The sequence below is a fragment of the Amblyomma americanum genome, chromosome 11 (assembly GCF_052857255.1).
Source record: "Amblyomma americanum isolate KBUSLIRL-KWMA chromosome 11, ASM5285725v1, whole genome shotgun sequence".
Taxonomy (NCBI): Eukaryota; Metazoa; Arthropoda; class Arachnida; order Ixodida; family Ixodidae; genus Amblyomma; species Amblyomma americanum.
The window spans coordinates 33,466,436-33,483,985 of NC_135507.1; the positions used below are offsets into that span (position 1 = coordinate 33,466,436).

At 47.3% G+C, this 17,550-nt stretch overlaps 2 protein-coding genes across 3 annotated transcripts; both read left to right on the forward strand.

Annotated features, from left to right (window-relative positions):
- The first annotated feature begins 2,489 nt into the window (after positions 1 to 2,489).
- LOC144110118 (mite group 2 allergen-like Ixo r 2) lies at positions 2,490 to 8,058 on the forward strand. Of its 2 annotated transcripts, none has more exons than XM_077642939.1 (4): positions 2,490 to 2,941; positions 4,487 to 4,597; positions 5,943 to 6,121; positions 7,863 to 8,058. In XM_077642939.1, the coding sequence occupies exons 1-4, from the start codon at positions 2,845 to 2,847 to the stop codon at positions 7,941 to 7,943; spliced, it is 468 nt and encodes a 155-aa protein (XP_077499065.1). In that variant the 5' UTR covers positions 2,490 to 2,844; the 3' UTR covers positions 7,944 to 8,058. The 2 variants fall into 2 exon arrangements, with proteins under 2 accessions (XP_077499065.1, XP_077499064.1); XM_077642938.1 differs by having other exon boundaries at positions 2,498 to 2,941; positions 7,860 to 8,058.
- Positions 8,059 to 11,518: 3,460 nt separating this feature from the next.
- Positions 11,519 to 13,131, forward strand: LOC144110517 (uncharacterized). The gene has a single exon (XM_077643501.1). The coding sequence runs from the start codon at positions 11,633 to 11,635 to the stop codon at positions 13,103 to 13,105; it is 1,473 nt and encodes a 490-aa protein (XP_077499627.1). The 5' UTR covers positions 11,519 to 11,632; the 3' UTR covers positions 13,106 to 13,131.
- Positions 13,132 to 17,550: the final 4,419 nt, after the last annotated feature.

Below are 17,550 nucleotides of genomic sequence, written 5' to 3' on the forward strand. Positions count from 1 at the left end.
TTCTAGAGACAAATCCGATAGACTAGTCGATAAGATTTGTCTCTAGAAAGTGTATAGACTTTATAGACAAAGTCTATAGACAGTCTATAGACAGTCTAAACATATTTTTGTGAGGGCGCGGCCTTGGCGTGAGCAACCGCACGCCAAAGCCACACTGCGGCCGATGCCAATTTTGGCGCAGAGTTTACGCGAAATCCTCACCCTGATGGAGGCAGTCGGGTAGGGATGCCGGACTGCCTGCTGTCCCATGTTCCGCGATGTCATGGTCATGTGCAACACTTCGCGTTGCACAGCTGCTCGAGTGAATGAGCAGCGCTGCCGGACGCAGAATAAAGCGAACAAAGAGAAAGAGAGAGGCGGCAAGAATTATTCGACGGACACACACCACACGCGATTTAGGACGGGGAACAAGCGGAGACTTGTATGACGAGCTGTGCGCACGGGTGCGCAAGATCTCCCCAGGCAGCTATAGACCTGTACTACCGGCCCGGGGTTTTTGCGGAAGCACTCGCTTCCATTCCTTTCGTATTACCTACCGCCCCCGTGTTTGACTTTTCGTCGGAAAGCGAAATTTTGTAGCGGAGATTTTCCGATTGCACCCATCTATATCGTTTCGTCCGAGAACCGGGGATGCAATGCAGATCCATCTTTATATTTCCTCCATTCTTCGCCTTTTTTCTTGAGCAACAGAAAAGCGAAACAGTAAAAATTAACTACAAATAAAATAAATGAGACACCGAATGGTTTTCCTGCAGTCTTCCTTCATTACGAATACCGATGTTGCGCGGATTGGCGACCCAAGTGACTTCCGGCATCTCACGTGTTCTGGCGACCATGTACTTCGATGATAGGAAAAAAAATAGGGGTACCGTGTCTTTGCAGCTGCCATGGAGGGGAAGTGCTTTGTCTTATTAAGCGAAAGCAGGCCTTGGTAAAAGAAAAATGTGCAATAAAAGCGAATAGGAGCCACTTTTGGTGACCCTTCTGCGTAAAAGCGTGAAGTTAATAATGAAATTCCCCAGATGATAGCTAAATCTTGACAGCAAACGAATAAGGCGCGGCTCTCTATATATAAAAAGGACTCATCTATATATTCACATTCCCATATTGTCTGCCAAGTCTTCATATCCCTTCATAGCCACCCTAGCTCATATACTGCAGTCGATCCTCGTTATAACGAAACGGTTTATAACGAAATTATGGATATAACGAAGCAATGACGATTCTCCTTGGAAACTCGGTCAACACGGGATATAACGAAGCTACGGATATAACGAAGTAATCGCCGGGCCTGATTACTTCGTTATGACGAGGTTCAACTGTATGAACGTCCACGAGACAAACCCCCAGATGACTTGCAGCTCTCGAACCCCGAGCAGTGGGAGTCCTCTTTGCTCAGATCCGCCATGGAGAGAACTACGGATAGATGTCGCCGAGCGCCAGGAGCTCATTCAATGCAAAAATTTCTTTAGGCAGTCTATAGATTGTCCACTAAATTCTGTCTATAGGGTCTACAGACTTTCTATAGACAAAGCCTATAGAATAGTCTATAGGCAATATATAGACTAGTCTATAGGCAATACAAACCCTGTATAGTGTCAATAGACAATCAATAGATTTATGGCCATACACTTTTAGTAGACTTTCTTCTATGGATAGTCCGTAGACTATGAAAAGACAAAAGGAAATATCTATAGGAAGGCAATACAGTCTTACAGTCTACATGAAGTCAACAGACAGTCTATAGACCATTTTTAAGGGATGGCCACCTGGCAGGGTTTGACTTCCCCCATCCCACTATAAACTGTCTATACACTTTCTATGAAAAATTTTATAGACTAGACTTTCAGCAATAGAAACCCTATAGAGTGAATAGACAATCAATATATTTATGGCCATACACTTTTAGCAAACTTTCTTCTATGGATAATCCGTATACTATGAAAAGACATAAATTATGGTGAGGCATAAAAAAAGGAAAAAAAATAGAGCCTCTGCCTACTATGAAAAGACAAAAGGAAATATCTATAGGAAGGCAATACAGTCTTACAGTCTACAAGAAGTCAACAGACGGTCTATAGACCATTTTACAAGGGATGGCCACCTGACCAGGGTTTGACTTCCCCCTCCCACTATAAACTGTCTATAGACTTTCTATGAAAAATTTATAGGCTAGTCTTTAAGCAATAGAAACGCTATAGAGTCTATAGACAATATATAGATTTATAGCCATACACTTTTAGGAGAACTTTTTCTATGGGTAGTCCATAGACTATGAATAGACAAAAGGGAATACCTATAGGAAGACAATACAGACTTACAGTCAATAAGAAGTCAACAGACAGACTGAAAACCGTTTTTATAACAAATGGCCACCTCAAGGGGTTTGACCCCCCCCCACCCCTCCCCCTATAGTCTAATCAAAAAACTCTTTGGGACGACGAAACAAAGTTTTACCACACCCTTCACAACGGACACAGTTCAATTCGCGTTAATGCGGTATGTAACAGGAGGAGCCGAACTTTGCAACCTTGGAACCATGTAGCTGGGTTCCCGGTTGGGACAAAACAAGCACGACCAGCTTTCTCTCGCCCGCCTCTATTGATTCTTTCTTTAAATGGTTGGCAAGGGCTTCTTTTTCTCCCTCGCGTGTCCGGTGATTGTGAAACACGCACTTGTGTGGTAAGAGGACAGCTGTGTCCGCAGAGGCCGCCGATTCCAACAATACCTCGCCTGTCTACCCGCCGCGGTCGCCAAGCAATGTAAGCCGTGCGTAGACCATACAGAGGTCCCCAGAACCATTCGTAGTACCGTCTGGGACGGACACACAGCACGCGAAGACCGATGGATCTCTCTGCGAAGATCGGCGTGGCTGTCCTGGTTGTGGCAGCAGCCGCGACTTGCGCGGCGCAGAAGACCGTTCCTATGGAGGAGTGCGTGAGTAAGTCTGTCTTAGGAGCGTAGATTGCGGGCTCAAGTTGTGCACTGCCGACTCGGAAAACTATAAGCCCAGTTACTTATGGTAAGAGCCCAGTTACTTATGGTAAGAACGAAGGCTCGACATAACAGGCTCTGTCATCAGTAGGACACAGTCCATGCAAAAATGGTCTATAGACGGTCTGTAGACTCCTTATAGACTGTATTGCCTTCGTATAGATTTTTCTTTTTGTCTATTCATAATCTATAGAATCTCTATAGATAAAAGTCTATTATAAGTGCATGGCCATAAATCTATACATTGCCTATAGACTGTCTATATGATTTGTATTGCTTAGACATTGCTCTCTAGGGGTTGTCTATAGAGATCCAATGGACGTTATATAGAGACGTCTATGGTCAGTCTATAGACTGTATAAAGAAATTTTTGTAAGGGAGGTGCTTTCGCAGGCATCCGGTAAATTATACCTTGCCGCGCACATCGTTACTGCGGTGACGTCGACGCGCAATAATCTCATTATTGCGGCTGAAATTACAATAACTCCGTCAAGTCAGGACGTTTTTGCCAATGCTTGCTGGGCGAAACGTGACACTTAGTGGAACCTAATCTAGCAGAAACATAACTTGGAAATATAGCTTTAAAGCGTAAAATGCTCGGTTTAATGGTAAATTGCTGACTAGGCAGAGCCTGTCTGTGCTTAGTTTTCTTATGGGCATTAAGCCAGCCATGTTACAATTTGCTTTGTGAGACAAGGTGGGTCCGAAGCGGACACCGTATTAAATAGTGTAGAGAGGGATTCAAACGGAAACTTTCTTAATTGTTATTCCTGGAGTGTGCTGCGCTTGCTGAAGGGCTCAGCGGCTATGGAGTTCCGCTAATTAGCATGAGGTTGCGGGTTCGAACCCGGCAGTGGCGGCCTTATAGCTTCCGGTGGAGGCGAACTGCTAAAACGCTCGAGTGATGAGATGCTAGTGGTAGAAATCAGCGGTATTTCGCTACCCGATATGCCTCATAACCCTCGCTGCAGCTTTTGCTCGTAAAAAAAAGGTTTGTTAGTGCCTCAGGTTAGTCGGTCATCTACTCTTTCAGTAAGTGTGCGCTTGGCATAGGGGGCCTCTTCGTGTTCACGTGAACCACGGTAGTAAACGATTGAGACAATGTATTGCGTTCCATTCATAAATGGTGTTCGCGCTTGATGCCGCTTCCTGCTATTTGTGCTTTGCACTCCGATATTCATAAGCTACTCCAAAATGGTCCCCCCAACGCAGATAGAATCTCGTTTTACCACCGTTTGTTATTTCTCAAATACAATTTATGAGGTGTATTCATCAAAGGCATTCGTCTCTAAATCGTCATCGCACCTTGTACAAGGCGGTAAGCCACGGATACTTGGTATTTATTAATTTATTGATAAATTAATTTATTGATTTATTAATTTGTTAAGTAACTTATTTTGTTTATTTATTTCATCAACCTAGGCTCTCTTAGTACTGGGATTTATAGTCGTGGGAGTTATAGCCGTCCGCACATTCCTTCCCATCTGTGCAGAAGGCAAGGCGATCCCCGGATTCAGGAACCTCACCATCGACCCGTGCGACAGCGACCCTTGCGTAATCAAGAGGGGCGAACGCTACAACGTCACATTTTTCGCCGAAGCGAGTGAGTACGATTCTGCAGCACTATACAGTTGCGATCAGTAGGTTGCGCTCGGGCACACGGCCGGCAGCGATGAGTCTGACCAGCTTCCTCGGCCTTTTCTGGGCCGAGTTTTAGCTTCGGACCCTCAACACTACATACGGCCATTGACGTGTTGTGGTGTCATACTGTTAACTCTTGCTCACAGCAAGAATTTAAGTTGCAGCGCAGAAGCCTCTCATTGTCGTCGTCTGAAGCTGGACCTGACGCTGCGGCCATATCGTTCGGCTGCCGAGCACTAGGGCACGGGGTCGAATCCCGGCAGCAGCGACTGCAGTACAACAGAGCAGTGATGCTGTTGTTGTTGTCCTCAGGGGAAAAATCGCTGCGCCCACTGCGGGGGATTGGAGGCAAAGACACAGGCGGCGACTGACAAATCCCCAAAAGCGTTTAAAAAACAGGGTGCAAATTAGCAGGTTAAAATTATCAGCAGATCGGTTCTTGTGACATCGGTGACTAAGGAATGAGGGTTTATGTGCAGAGTATTGGATGGTTTGATTATGGATACATTTTGTTCGTGGGCAGAAATGAGTAGAAGATAGCTCCCATCCTGAAATCCTGCTATCTTCTACTCATTTTATTTCTAAACCGAAGCTGTGAATGACGTTATGCAGAAACGACAGTGGGCTTCCGCTTTCTCAGTATACATCCTTTCATTTCCTCCTTCGTTCCACTCCTTACGGCGCAGTTCGGGTGTCCACCGAGAATGCAACAACTACTACGCCCTTCCTTTCCCCAACAAACATGTGCACATGTTTACCCACTCATTCAAAAAGTTCCCTCGGGTATTCTAGAATGTGTTAGACAATTTTACAAATACTTCTTACTGAATAGTAAAAAAAATGTTTTCGGTAAATCAATAATAGTTTATAGTTTATGGGGGTTTAACGTCTCAAAGCCACTCAGGCTATGAGAGACGCCCTAGTGAAGGGCTCCGGGAATTTCGACCACCTGGGGTTTTTTAACGTGCACTGACATCGCACACTACACGGGCCTCTATAGAATTTCGCCTCCGTCGAAATCAATAAATAGACGGATTCCGCGCTCAGCAATGGCTCCTCAGCTGAATGCACGTCCTTGGCAAGCAGCTACCCCAAATGCGAATTTCACACTTCCCGGCGTTTGCGTGGTATATGCGAAGAGATCTCTTAAAAACTCGCGTAGACGCTGGCGCCTCTTTTGCGTAAACGCGAGATAATTTTAGAAATTGTTCGGGAGAGACAAGAACTTCTACTTGATCGACTTGGCTTATGACGACGATGACAGTGATTGTCTTCAATATGTGTGCGTTATTTTCTTGCGAATGCAGACGCTGACGCGAACGTCGTCGTGCTGAGCACCAGCGCGATTCAGCAGTCCAACACAACCTTCCTCCAGATCGGGCAGACAGTCAGCTGCCACTTCAGGGACTTCCCCTGCAACGTCGCGAAGGGAGAGGTCTTCCGGGGATCGTACATATTCGGCCTCGCAGACGCCAGCTTCGTTTCTGTGAGTACTGAAGTGTGAAACGCTCTCTGCAGAACGTTCCTTGCGAAAACTTAACCCAAGCAACCAATATCGAATGAAAGTGTGTCAATCCCGGCAAAGCCAGGGAAGCACGAAGAAGAGATGCCAGCGTATAAGCCAAAGGAAGCCAGGATATCAGGCAGATACAACAAAAAGGATCTCGTCGACAGCTTCCTTCGCGTTTCATGTATACGTACAAGTGTTTGGTGCACTAGCGCGCACAATAATATGCAGGCTTATAATAAACTGCACATCTGCAACCAAAAAATTTTGTAATTTTAACCGAACGTTTCGAAGCCGACTCGGCTCCTTCATCCGGGGTGACTGAGGGCAGTGGCTAGCGTCTTTTAAGTATAGAGGGGGGGGGGGGGGGGGGGGGGATTAAAAATTAAAAAAAATTGTTTGGTTGGAGATGTGCACTTTATTATAGGTCTTCAAACCCAACCAGACAGGCAAATCTGTCAAAATGTTTAGTTTTCAATAATATGCAGGGTGTTTCACGCAAGACTTAACAAAATTAAAGAAAAAATAGGCTTTTGACTTAGAAGAGAACTTTTTTAGGCATAGCATTGTCAGCAGTGTAGTACATTAGAATACAACTAAGACGTGCTAACTGGCAGGATGGTTAACTAATATTCAATAGTTAACTTGTCAACTATTACTGTTCGGCTCCTTAATTATTAAGAGACGTGTAGCCCACCGTAAGTAATATGCATATATCAGTTTCTAGAATTTCGTAAACGCGGTTACCTTCGGCGCAGTGGCCCAACAAATTTTGTCTACATCGCCCCCCCCCCCCAAAAAAAATAGAGTACAGAGGTTTTCGAGTAGCTTGCAGGCAAACAAACCTCGTCGAAATAGCCAAAATTTGTTGGGCCACAGCGCCGAAGGTAGCCGCGTTTACGAAATTCTAAAACTGATACGGATGTTACTTGCGGTGGGCTAGACGCCTTTAAATAATTAAGGAACCCAACAATAATAGTTAGAAGTAAACTAATCAATATTGTTAACCAGCCTGCTAGTTAGGACGTCTTAGCTGCATTCTAATGTACAACACAGCTGGCAATGCTATGCCGAAAAAAAAACGCTCTTCCAACTCAGAAAGCCTAACTAATCAATATTGTTAACCAGCCTGATAGTTAAGACGTCCTAGCAGTATTCTAATGTACTACCACGGCCTGCAATGCTACGCCAAAAAAAAAACGCTCTTCTAAGAAAACTTATTTTTAAAAATTGTGTAAAGTCTTACGTGAAACACCCTGTATTTGAGAGTATCCCGAGTGTTACGCGAGTGTAAACTCAGCAGAAGTAATCTCTCGAGGGCCAGTTGCCTCTTCATCCGGGTCTTTTCGCACTGCGTCAACCTTGAATATAGACTTGATTGCTGAACATTTCATTTTTTTAAATACAACCGAATAGATGGCTAGGCCGCAAAAATTTCTACATTTGATTGTTCTCTTCGCCCTTCTTTTTTTGTATGTTAAGACGGCAGTATATGGGTGCACTCAGACTATGAATTAACTTGAGGTGCTTACTTGGCCTTCGAAACAGGACCGAATCTCAAGTGGTTTGGCTAAAGGTAATAATAGCTTGCCTGACTAGGGACGGACCATTCAAGGCAGTAGCCTTCACGCTCGGTGGTCCAGTATTCGAGCTTCAACTTTGAACTCTGCATGTTTTTACTCTTTTCTGAAGTCTGTGGTGCGTCTTATTGTTACAGCAGGACGACATCTCTTACTGGGTGCAAGTTGGCACCGACAAGTCTCTCTTCGCCTGCGGACGTACCAAGCTGACCATCGAGTGAACCATACCGAAGACGAAAGATCACAAGCACAGTGAAGAGTAGAACCATTGTGGGACTGCTTGACATTATTCTCATTCATGTCATGTAGCGTTACAAACGGCGCCCAGAGTTAATACAACATACTTTTGATACTGAAGGTCTCGTCGCTCAGAGAAAAGCGCAAAAAGTTCTCCCGTCCAAACCGCTGGTTTCACGCTAAACCATTTCGCGAAGAGGTGGCTTTCGGCGGTAAGTTTTGAAGCGAAAAGCTTCACTGGGCTCGGTAAAGCAGCCTTCGGTAGGCAGCACAACGACCTTGAATGACCTTCAGCCCAATTAAGAATAGCCGTGTATGACCGTATCTGGTACAGTTATAGTGCCGAACGCTTGACCCCTGACCTTGACCTATGATAGTGCCGAACGCTTGACCCCTGACCTTGACCTATGACCTTTAGTTGACCTTTTACATTGGGGACCTCTGGGTTGACCTCTGACCTTAAGAACGTTCGAAGGGATGATGTGAACCCACGTGACGACATCCGATGGGGGTGTCATAACACCATGTGATACACGTCATAGCCACGTGGTTGGTCGTGTGGGTATACCTATGTAGAACAGCTGTCGCGAGCGTGTAGCGGAGCTGCCATAGACGAGCCTCAGACTAAGCTTAGCAAGCGTGCTTGCTTTTCGCTGGATTCCAGGGTTAGCCAAGTTAAACCATTGCCAAATTTTTGTTTTATACAACGTTTTAACCGTGTACCTGCCCGATTCGGGGATAATTAATTGAAAGTCCGCATCGTAGGCTGTGCTGCCAGACAAAAAAAAAACTGGCTGTGGGTCAGCTCACCTCAGCCAGGATATACAAAGACAAAGCTGTGGTAAGTATGGCTAGATACGGTTTACCTTTGGTTCATCTTTTTTTTTCAAGACTTCAGCGAGATCAAATCACGTGATGCATCACACGCCACAAGTGAAAGAGCGAACGTCCAGAGCGGCGGAGGTGACTCTCAAGCGCAAGAACGAATCACGTGACGCATCACGTGCTGATGCGTCACTGATGATCACTGATGATGATCTCGTCAGGACAGCACGCCGTTCACTCGCGAGTTGGTTTTTGAGGAAAGGAAATGGCGCAGTAACTGTCTCACATATCGGTGGACACCCGAACCATGCCGTTAAGGAAGAGATAAAGGAGGGAGGGAAAGAAGAAAAGAGGAACAAGATGTCGCAGTGGAGGGCTCCGGAATAATTTCGACCCCCTGGGCCCGGATCTTTAGCGTGCATTTACATAGCGCAGCATAAGGCGCCTTTTGCGTTTCGCCTGCCATAGCCTTGAATTTACGAGAATTGTGTGTATAGAGAGAGAGAGAGAGAGAAAAAATACTTTATTTGCAGCTTTTGTGCCAGCCGCTCAGTTGCTAGCGAGCTTGCCGCACAAAGGCCAGCTGGTCTTGGAGCTTGTCCGAAGCGAGCCAAGCACTTCATGAACTGGGGGGTGGGTAGGGGTAATGTGGTGATTTTATGGGTGACAGGCATTCAAAGAGATATGGGAGAGGTTGGGGTAGCGTTCTGGGCAGTTTGGGACATAAACGTGTGGCCCGATGACGGTATATATCCTGTCCTCCGGATTGGAGGTCCTTGAATATAGGAAGCAAATGAACGTACCCAACGACAGCCTTCGAGAAAATAAACCATTCCATAACTTCACCCCGCATTAACCACCTCGTCTATTGGTTTCCTACGCAGTTTCGCTTAGCATTCTTTATACTGTTTTTATTACTTTTTTGAGGGCCCACTCTAATTTATGTGTCTTTTAGGGAGCCCGTTGTGCCCTAGATGGTGCGGGCACGGCGAATTTATTTTTATTTATTTTTCTTCACCGACACTAATATGCATGCCTTGTACCCATGAGGCAACATCCATAGGCATGCTGAGAAGGGGGCAGAAGGAGGTCACTGTCCCACCCTCCTTAAGAGACATGAAAAGGGATGCCCAAATTTTGTACGATATTTTTCCGTGCTACACAGAAGACATGACCGTTCGCTACTATGAAATTTGCCCCCTCTCTATTAGAGAGACCTGTGCACGCCTACGGCAACAGCTCAGGAGTGATCCACGTCCTGCTTGCTCCAGATTTATTACACACCGCCGGTTCAGTTAGACCCAAAAAACTACTTATCTACACCCAAGCCCTAATAATTTCCTACGATGTCGGCCCACCATTCCAACAATCCCAGCATGCATCGGCGGATATGGTCTAGAGTCACAATTGCCTCGGCTCCTTCATTTGGATAACTTTACCCTCCTTTCATCAAGAAAGGAACTCCTCCGGCGCCGCACACGTGCTCTCATCCCTCCGTGTGCGGTAACCCTCCCCGGCGGTCTTACCCGTGCAGAGGAGGTTGCGCTTAGGAGGATCCGCGTCGGGGTTGCCCTCACACCTGCCGTCATTCGGAAGTGGCCTCAGTACATGGGTGTCCGATATGTAAACGAGAGGACATTGAAGCTGACATTCACCACTTACTGTGGGACTGCCCTGCTCTCAAGCCTACAAGGATCCGGCACCTGAAGGTAGCAGGTTCCCGGGTTCGAACCCGACCGCGGCGGCTGCGTTTTTATGGAGGAAAAACGCTAAGGCGCCCGTGTGCTGTGCGATGTCAGTGCACGATAAAGACCCCCAGGTGGTCGAAATTATTCCGGAGCTCTCCACTACGGCACCTCTCACTTCCTTTCTTTCACTCCCTCCTTTATCCCTTCCCTTAAGGCGCGGTTCAGGTGTCCAACGATATATGAGACAGATACTGCGCCATTTCCTTTCCCCAAAAAAAACAATTATTATTATTATTAGCGGGTCTTTCACCAAGCAACCCTGCTTCATATATTGCCTGGACGAAGGGACCATGCCATCGCTCTCTACTGGACTTCATAAAATCAACTAGCCTTTTTTCATTAATTTAATTATCACTACATCTTTCATCACACCTTCGCCCATCCCTTATAAAAATGGTCTATAGACTGTCTATAGACTTATGATTGACTCTCTTGCCTTCCTGTAGACATATCTTTTTATCTATTCATAATCTATAGACTGTCTATAGACAAAAGTCTACTAAAAGTGTATGGCCATAAATCTAAAGCTTTTCTATAGACTGTCTACAGGATTTGTATTGCATATAGACTTATTTAGGGTTTGTCTATGGAGAGCCTATATACTTTATAGGCAGAAGTCTAAAGACTGTCTTGAGAAATTTCTGTAAGGGATCACTGATGCCCTGAGGCAATAAATCTCGCTTTTAAAAAATGTTCCAAACTTCACATACTGTCAATGTAAAACTGACGGCCTGCATGTCCGGCTGTGGTGCCGCAAACTTCGCAAAGACGAAGTTCGCCAAACCATCGCTCTGTGTGTCGAAGACGAAGGAAACTGTAAAAAGCCCTGAAAGTTGCCTCCGAACCCATCCCAGTCACCCTTTCTGAAAAGTTTTTTTTCTTTTCGCTACCATCACCACCTGCCTGGAAAGCGGACATGATGAAAACGAAGATCGCGCAACAGCGCGCGACGCTCTCGCGCTTGCCCTTGGGTATTGGAAGCGAACAGCCAGGCCATTCGCTCACCCTTACAATAAGAACGCCTACTTCGTGTTACTGAAGACGACCACCGCGTACCGCTCGGAGTGTGTAGCCGTTGTCAGCCAGTGGCAGCAGCCACCATGCGGCCCGACCCGCTTATGGACTTGCTCCTTCTGGTGGCGATCTTGCTGGGTGCCATACTGACGTTCATCTTCCTCTGGCTGCTAATGCGCAAGTATGGGGCAAGCGCTGGCCTGGAGCCCAGAATCGACGAGGTCTCTACGCTTCAACAGCAGGCTAGCACGGGATCCATGCGCCCCGCTGGATACGGCGAGAAAGCGCACGAAGCTGTTGGCCCTGACATACTGCCATACGAACGGAATTTCGCGAGCTCCGCTCGCCGGCCCTCCTTAATCGTGGAGGCGAATACCACCGCACAGCCACCGGCACCCATCGCGCAAGCGCTCCCGTCCAACCCCGACAAGGTACCGGCGGTTCCCAGTGAGAAAGATTCGCGCAGCCACAGAGTTACAGCGCCAGCTGACAAACGCCGGCAAAAGGAGGCGACCCGGGGTGGCGCAGTCGAGGGCGACGCCGGAGGCGGCAAAGCGACGGGAGAGTCGTCAAGCCAGGTTAGCAGAGCGAAGAAGTCGTCGGGCCGGCAAGCCAAAGCCACGGAGAAGCCGCTGACAGCCAAGCCAACGGAGGACGCCGCTGCTGCCGCTAGTACTTCAGATGCCGCCGGCGGGGCCGACAAAAAAGCGCCGGGAAAGGAAGAAACTTGGATCACGTCCGGTCTGTCTAATCTCGCGGAGCAGACGAGGGAGGACACTGGCGTCACCTCCGGAGAGAACACCACAAGCAGAGGCGGGCGGCGCCACAGGAAGAAGTCGAAGAAGCACGGTCCAGCTGGCGTCTCTGCCCTCGAATCAATTTCCCCCAAGTCCGACATCAGCTCCAAGAAGAAGCGCATGTCTCGGCACGGCAAGGCAGGAGGGACCTCGGGGGAAGGGACCTCGGCGGGAGAAGGCATCGTGGGCAGCGGGCAGCCCTCGCCTACACAGGAGCAGGCCGGCGGCTCTTTCATTCCGCCCAATTTGCGAAGGCGTTCCTCCACCAGGTCGAAACTATCGCGCAAGTCCGGGAAAACTCCAGAGGGAAAGTCAGCCGGCGTGTCCCCTCCGGCTGGCTGGACTACCCACGACCCTGGCGCCGCCGTGGCCTCTCCTGGGGGCGCTATTGATGCGGACGCCTTTTTGCCCGAGCTGTCGGACCTCGGCGAGCTGTCGCCTACCATGGAACCGCCCACGCCTCCAGTACCGAACCTGGACGTCTTCTCCCGAGAGCCCTCGACGATCGAGACCGGCGCCCCGCCGATAGCCGTTTCGCCCCTGGTTCCCAACCTTGACCTCTTCTCCCAGGAGCACTCGCCGTACGTGGCGGCTACTCCGAGCGGGCCACCTCGCGACAAATCGCTCAAGGGTTGCAAAGAGGCGCCTACGCCCATGAAGCCGAACTTGGACGTCTTTTCGCTGGAGCGCTCGCCATATGTGCCGGCTACGCCCAAGTCGAGAGACACGCTCCCGGATCACACGCCTAATGCCCCATCGTGATTCCTCGCGCCGGGTGTGGTGGTAGAAGACCAGCCCGCGCTACGGCTACATCATCAGTGTTGAAGTCCTGATGAGTCGCGCGCGGCAACTTTGTAGCACAGGGGGGCGGACAGTATCCCTCCCAGCTATTCGTCTACGTTGTGTTCCTTGGAGCGGTTGCACACCATTACTTCGCGTTTGGGCAGCTTCGAATCTGACGTTTATTATTTCGTTTCTTAGCAGTAATCAGCAACTCCAGATTCGAATACTTTGTTGCGTGAATCTATGCTTAATAGAACAGTATTTCTCGACCTGGTAACGCTTCACCGCGCCGAGATAGAAGTCCCAACTGCTTTCATCCAGCGCATCGCAGGTGAATCTTTGTTAGTATTGCACTTTACGATGTCCCCTTCTGTTTCACCAGCAGTGAGTAGTGCTATATGTTCGTTTTTAAATGGCAGTATTGGCTGATATTGAAACGATTTTTCTGACTTCCTGTCCGCATCTCACGAAGCAGGCGACTGTCTGTTGATCACTAAGAAACGCCGCGATATGCGTGTAAAGCAAGTACATTGGTAAATAGTTCGTCATTCAAATAAGGTTCTCCGAATTATTTCACTCAAATAAGTCATTCAAATAAGTTGAAGACGACGAGCAATGCATAGCACGAGAGAGTGGCAGTTTAACACGAGGCGTGATTGGCTGCGGCGATAGCATATAGTGCTCTCGTGCAGTGGCCAGCGGTTCGTGCAGTGGCCAGCAGTTCGTGCCACCGTGGGTTCGAAACCCAGTCGCGGCAGTATTTATTTCATTTCTGCAGGTATCGGAGAGGTTTCCCGAAAGCCTGGTCTTTTTCAGGATTGCTAGTGAAATAGTGCTTTCGAATTGAAAGACTCCGCCCCAGCGCCGCCAATGACGTTCAAAACAATGCTGGAGCTAATAGTGCAGCTTCTTTTCTCGACGCCTCGTGGCCATCGCGTGAGCGCCTCGCGCTTTGTATTCTAAGAGCTTCAAATGGGCCTAGTTGGTTTGTAATCTTCGGCATTGTTGTTGCGCTACTCAAGGTTTACACAGGTCTTGTCTGTGTAAACCTTGAGTAGCGCAATAACAACGCCGAAGGTTGTATTCAAAGTTGGAGCTATGTTGTTGTTGTCCTCATACTATGGCACACGCCCACATAGGGGGATTGACCAAGAATTGGGGGGTACAGAGATTTCTGCAGGTAAATAATTTCTGGAAGAAATTAAAATGAATGGTAAGGACGGAAGAAGTAAACAAAAAGGAACAACGAAATGAAACGGGAAATGCAGAACGCACGCCGGAGATCGAGACTGGTGTTTATAGCCGAGTAGTTAAATGATAACAACAGTAAGAATAAAAATATTATTGAAAAAAATTAAAAATATATAAAAATAAATGGCGCTATGTATGCTAGAGACTAAACCGTTTTCGTCATCTTCCAAAGTGGCGCAGCTGTGGCCACCGCAACAGAGTCGGATGAGCAGCGGGAAAAGCACAAAAAGAAAGCAAAACTGGCGAGGAACGCCAAGCGCGCTGTCCAGATGGAAAAGCCCTTTAAACGTAGTGGCACAGAGCGAGAAAATATTATTCCTCGCTCTTTATCAGTCCAAACAAAGTATTTGTTCAGATGGAAATGAAGAGACTGATGACGGCGCCTCCTCAAGCTGCAAAGACAGCTTAGGAGCACACAAGTGCGCGAAAGCGGCGGTGCCACGTCCGGAAGCCGAGGGGCCTGATCGAACAAGTAGACGTAGACAGGCAGCCTCATATGCCATGATAAGTTGGGATTATAATTTGAATTACAAACACAATTTTACAGGAAAAATACAGCGCAAACAGAGACGACGGACGAAGAAGAGGTGCACAACACAAGCGCTGTCTCGCAACTAAAATTTTATTCAAGAGGAAAACACATATATAAAAGCGTCCGAAAAAACGGCGAAGTCAGCAATCAGCTGAGGCAATCAACACAAGGAACAAACTCAAAAACTGAAAAGATAGCGCGGGGCGCCCTTTTTTCCATGACCCATGGCAAATCAGGTATTGTTGTTGTTAGCCTATCAAATGATGGCACATACCCACACTGGGGAATCGGCCAAGAATCGGGTGGCTATTCACCTGAACGCAGTTAATAAAAAGGAAAAGCACGTGGGAGCGCAACACCGGTGAGTTCTTCGTCATGAACAGAAAAGGGATGAGAGTTTTGATTTCATAATTGTAAGAATAATAATAAAGAGAGGGATTGAATAATAATGATTTTGTCAAAATGTAATAATTGATAGAAAATAAAAGTTTGGAACACTTAGCAAGGCAGTCGGTGAGATTCTATCAGGAAATTTAGAACAGCGGTACAAACAGATCTGTGGCTGAACCCAAATGTGGTGGCGCCAAATGATAGCAAGAGCGGGCTGCTCAAAACTAAGGCCAAAATGCTGCAAGGGCTTCTCCAGCAACTTTTTTCCCAGAGAGTTGAATCGGCGACAATACAGCCAAAAATGTTCTATAGATTCAGGCTCACGGCAGAATGCACAAAGGGGAGAGAGCGCCAAACCCGGCTTGTGTAAATAGAAATTTAGACGGGGGATGCGGCAGCGCAGCCTCGTCAGTGATACTTCAAGCTGTCGAGAGCAACAAATTTTACTGTTCCAATAATATTTAAGGTGCTCATAATCCGCCGATGTTAAAAGTGTTGTGTCTTGCGTGCTTAAAATTGTCCAAGAGCTTGTGTTGTGGACCTCTTCTTCGTCCGTCGTCTTTGTTCGCGCTGTATTTTTTCCTGTAAAATGAACGTAACCCAACTAGCCCACCTTTCCATCCAATTACAAACACCACGCAAATGGCGTTCCGTTCTGCTATCGCAATCGAGGTGTAAGTGGTGTCTAATCAAAGACGGCCTCGTGCGTCGGCTGCAATTTGATTGGATTGGAAAACATTTATTGTCAGCATTGAGCCCTATGTGGGCGCTATACTATAGATGGCCTCGAGCACGTGGTTCCCGGCGATCTTGTGAGCCCACTCAGTGGCCCGGACTTGTGTCAACGGGTCTGAGCTGGCCAGTATTAGACTTGGCGTCGGTTGCAAAACATTTTTCGCTGCACGCTGTCCAGGATTCTTCCTCCAGAAATAAACCCGGGGAAGAAAACACCGCGTGCGTGACTGGAAAGCGAAGCGAACGCAGTCATAAGAAAGGCCCGAAAGCGCACGCGACACCCGATACAAAGCTCCGGACAAAAGAGCCACCGGTACACGTTAATTAAATACGGCTTCGTGCGTGACGGAGACACCTGCATACGCCATGTATAGACTTCCCTACGTGACTAGAGAACATTCAAGAGGAAACCCTACCTCCAGCGCTGCTATCCAAGCACGCAAAATCGTGTTAATGACTTTTTTTTTTTCTCAGCCCCCACCCGCCGCGGTGGCTTGGTGATTAGGGCGGTCGACTACTGATCCGGAGTTCCCGGACTCGAACCCGACCGCGGCGGCTGCGTTTTTATGGAGGCAAAACGCTAAGGCGCCCGTGTGCTGTGCGACGCCAGTGCACGTTAAAGATCCCCAGGTGGTCGAAATTATTCCGGAGCCCTCCACTACGGCACCTCTTTCTTCCTTTCCTCTTTCACTCCCTCCTTTATCCCTTCCCTTACGGCGCGGTTCAGGTGTCCAACGATATATGAGACATACTGCGCCATTTCCTTTCCCCCAAAACCAATTATTATTACTATTATTACTATTATCACTATTACTACCATTAATATTATTATAATTATTCTCTGCCCCCATTAATCGCACATGGATGAAGCATGTCGCTCTTCGGAGAGCAGATCGGAATCTATCTCGCCTATAACGACTGTTGAAAGCAGAATTCTTATTAAGATCCTTATTTATTTATGACGAATTATCATAAATGAAGAGATAGTGAATATCAGCAGGTTATTTTTGAATAAAGTAGAGTGATCTTGCGGGCTAGTTGGTTCATTGCAGAAAAAAGGTTAGTAGTGCTCGAGTGAGACAAGACAGGAGAACAGGAACAAAAACGACAACACAGGCACAGACTTCCAATAAAGGCAAACGCTATATAAAGCATGAACCTAGGCGCACAACCATCACTGTCATTCACACAAGACCTGATCAAAATCTGGACAACGTTGATTAAATTTTTTACGTTGCCGAAGGGCCGATAACGCACACAGCATTCAGTCAGCATGTCCCCGGACACCCCATGTCAAGAAAATGATTAAAAATAAGTAACGAACCTAACAATCAACCTGAGTAAAGAGGCTGAAAAATTCGCGAAGTGACAATGCAGGTGACCCAACAGACAACAAGAGTAAAAAAACCATGCAAACGCGAGGAAATCGTGGTGTGACATAGAAAAATCGGCATGAGAGTATGACAGCACGGAAACAACAAAGAACACGTGGAAAGGTGAAGATTAACAGCAGGTA

What these genes read in the sequence shown, in the direction of transcription:
- LOC144110118 (XM_077642938.1), top strand. Translation starts at nt 2,845, where the DNA reads ATGGATCTCTCTGCGAAGATCGGCGTGGCTGTCCTGGTTGTGGCAGCA. An exon ending in TCCTATGGAGGAGTGCGTGA is followed by an intron (nt 2,942 to 4,486) that starts GTAAGTCTGTCT and finishes CCATCTGTGCAG; the next exon opens with AAGGCAAGGCGATCCCCGGA. An exon ending in CACATTTTTCGCCGAAGCGA is followed by an intron (nt 4,598 to 5,942) that starts GTGAGTACGATT and finishes TTGCGAATGCAG; the next exon opens with ACGCTGACGCGAACGTCGTC.
- LOC144110517 (XM_077643501.1), top strand. Translation starts at nt 11,633, where the DNA reads ATGCGGCCCGACCCGCTTATGGACTTGCTCCTTCTGGTGGCGATCTTG.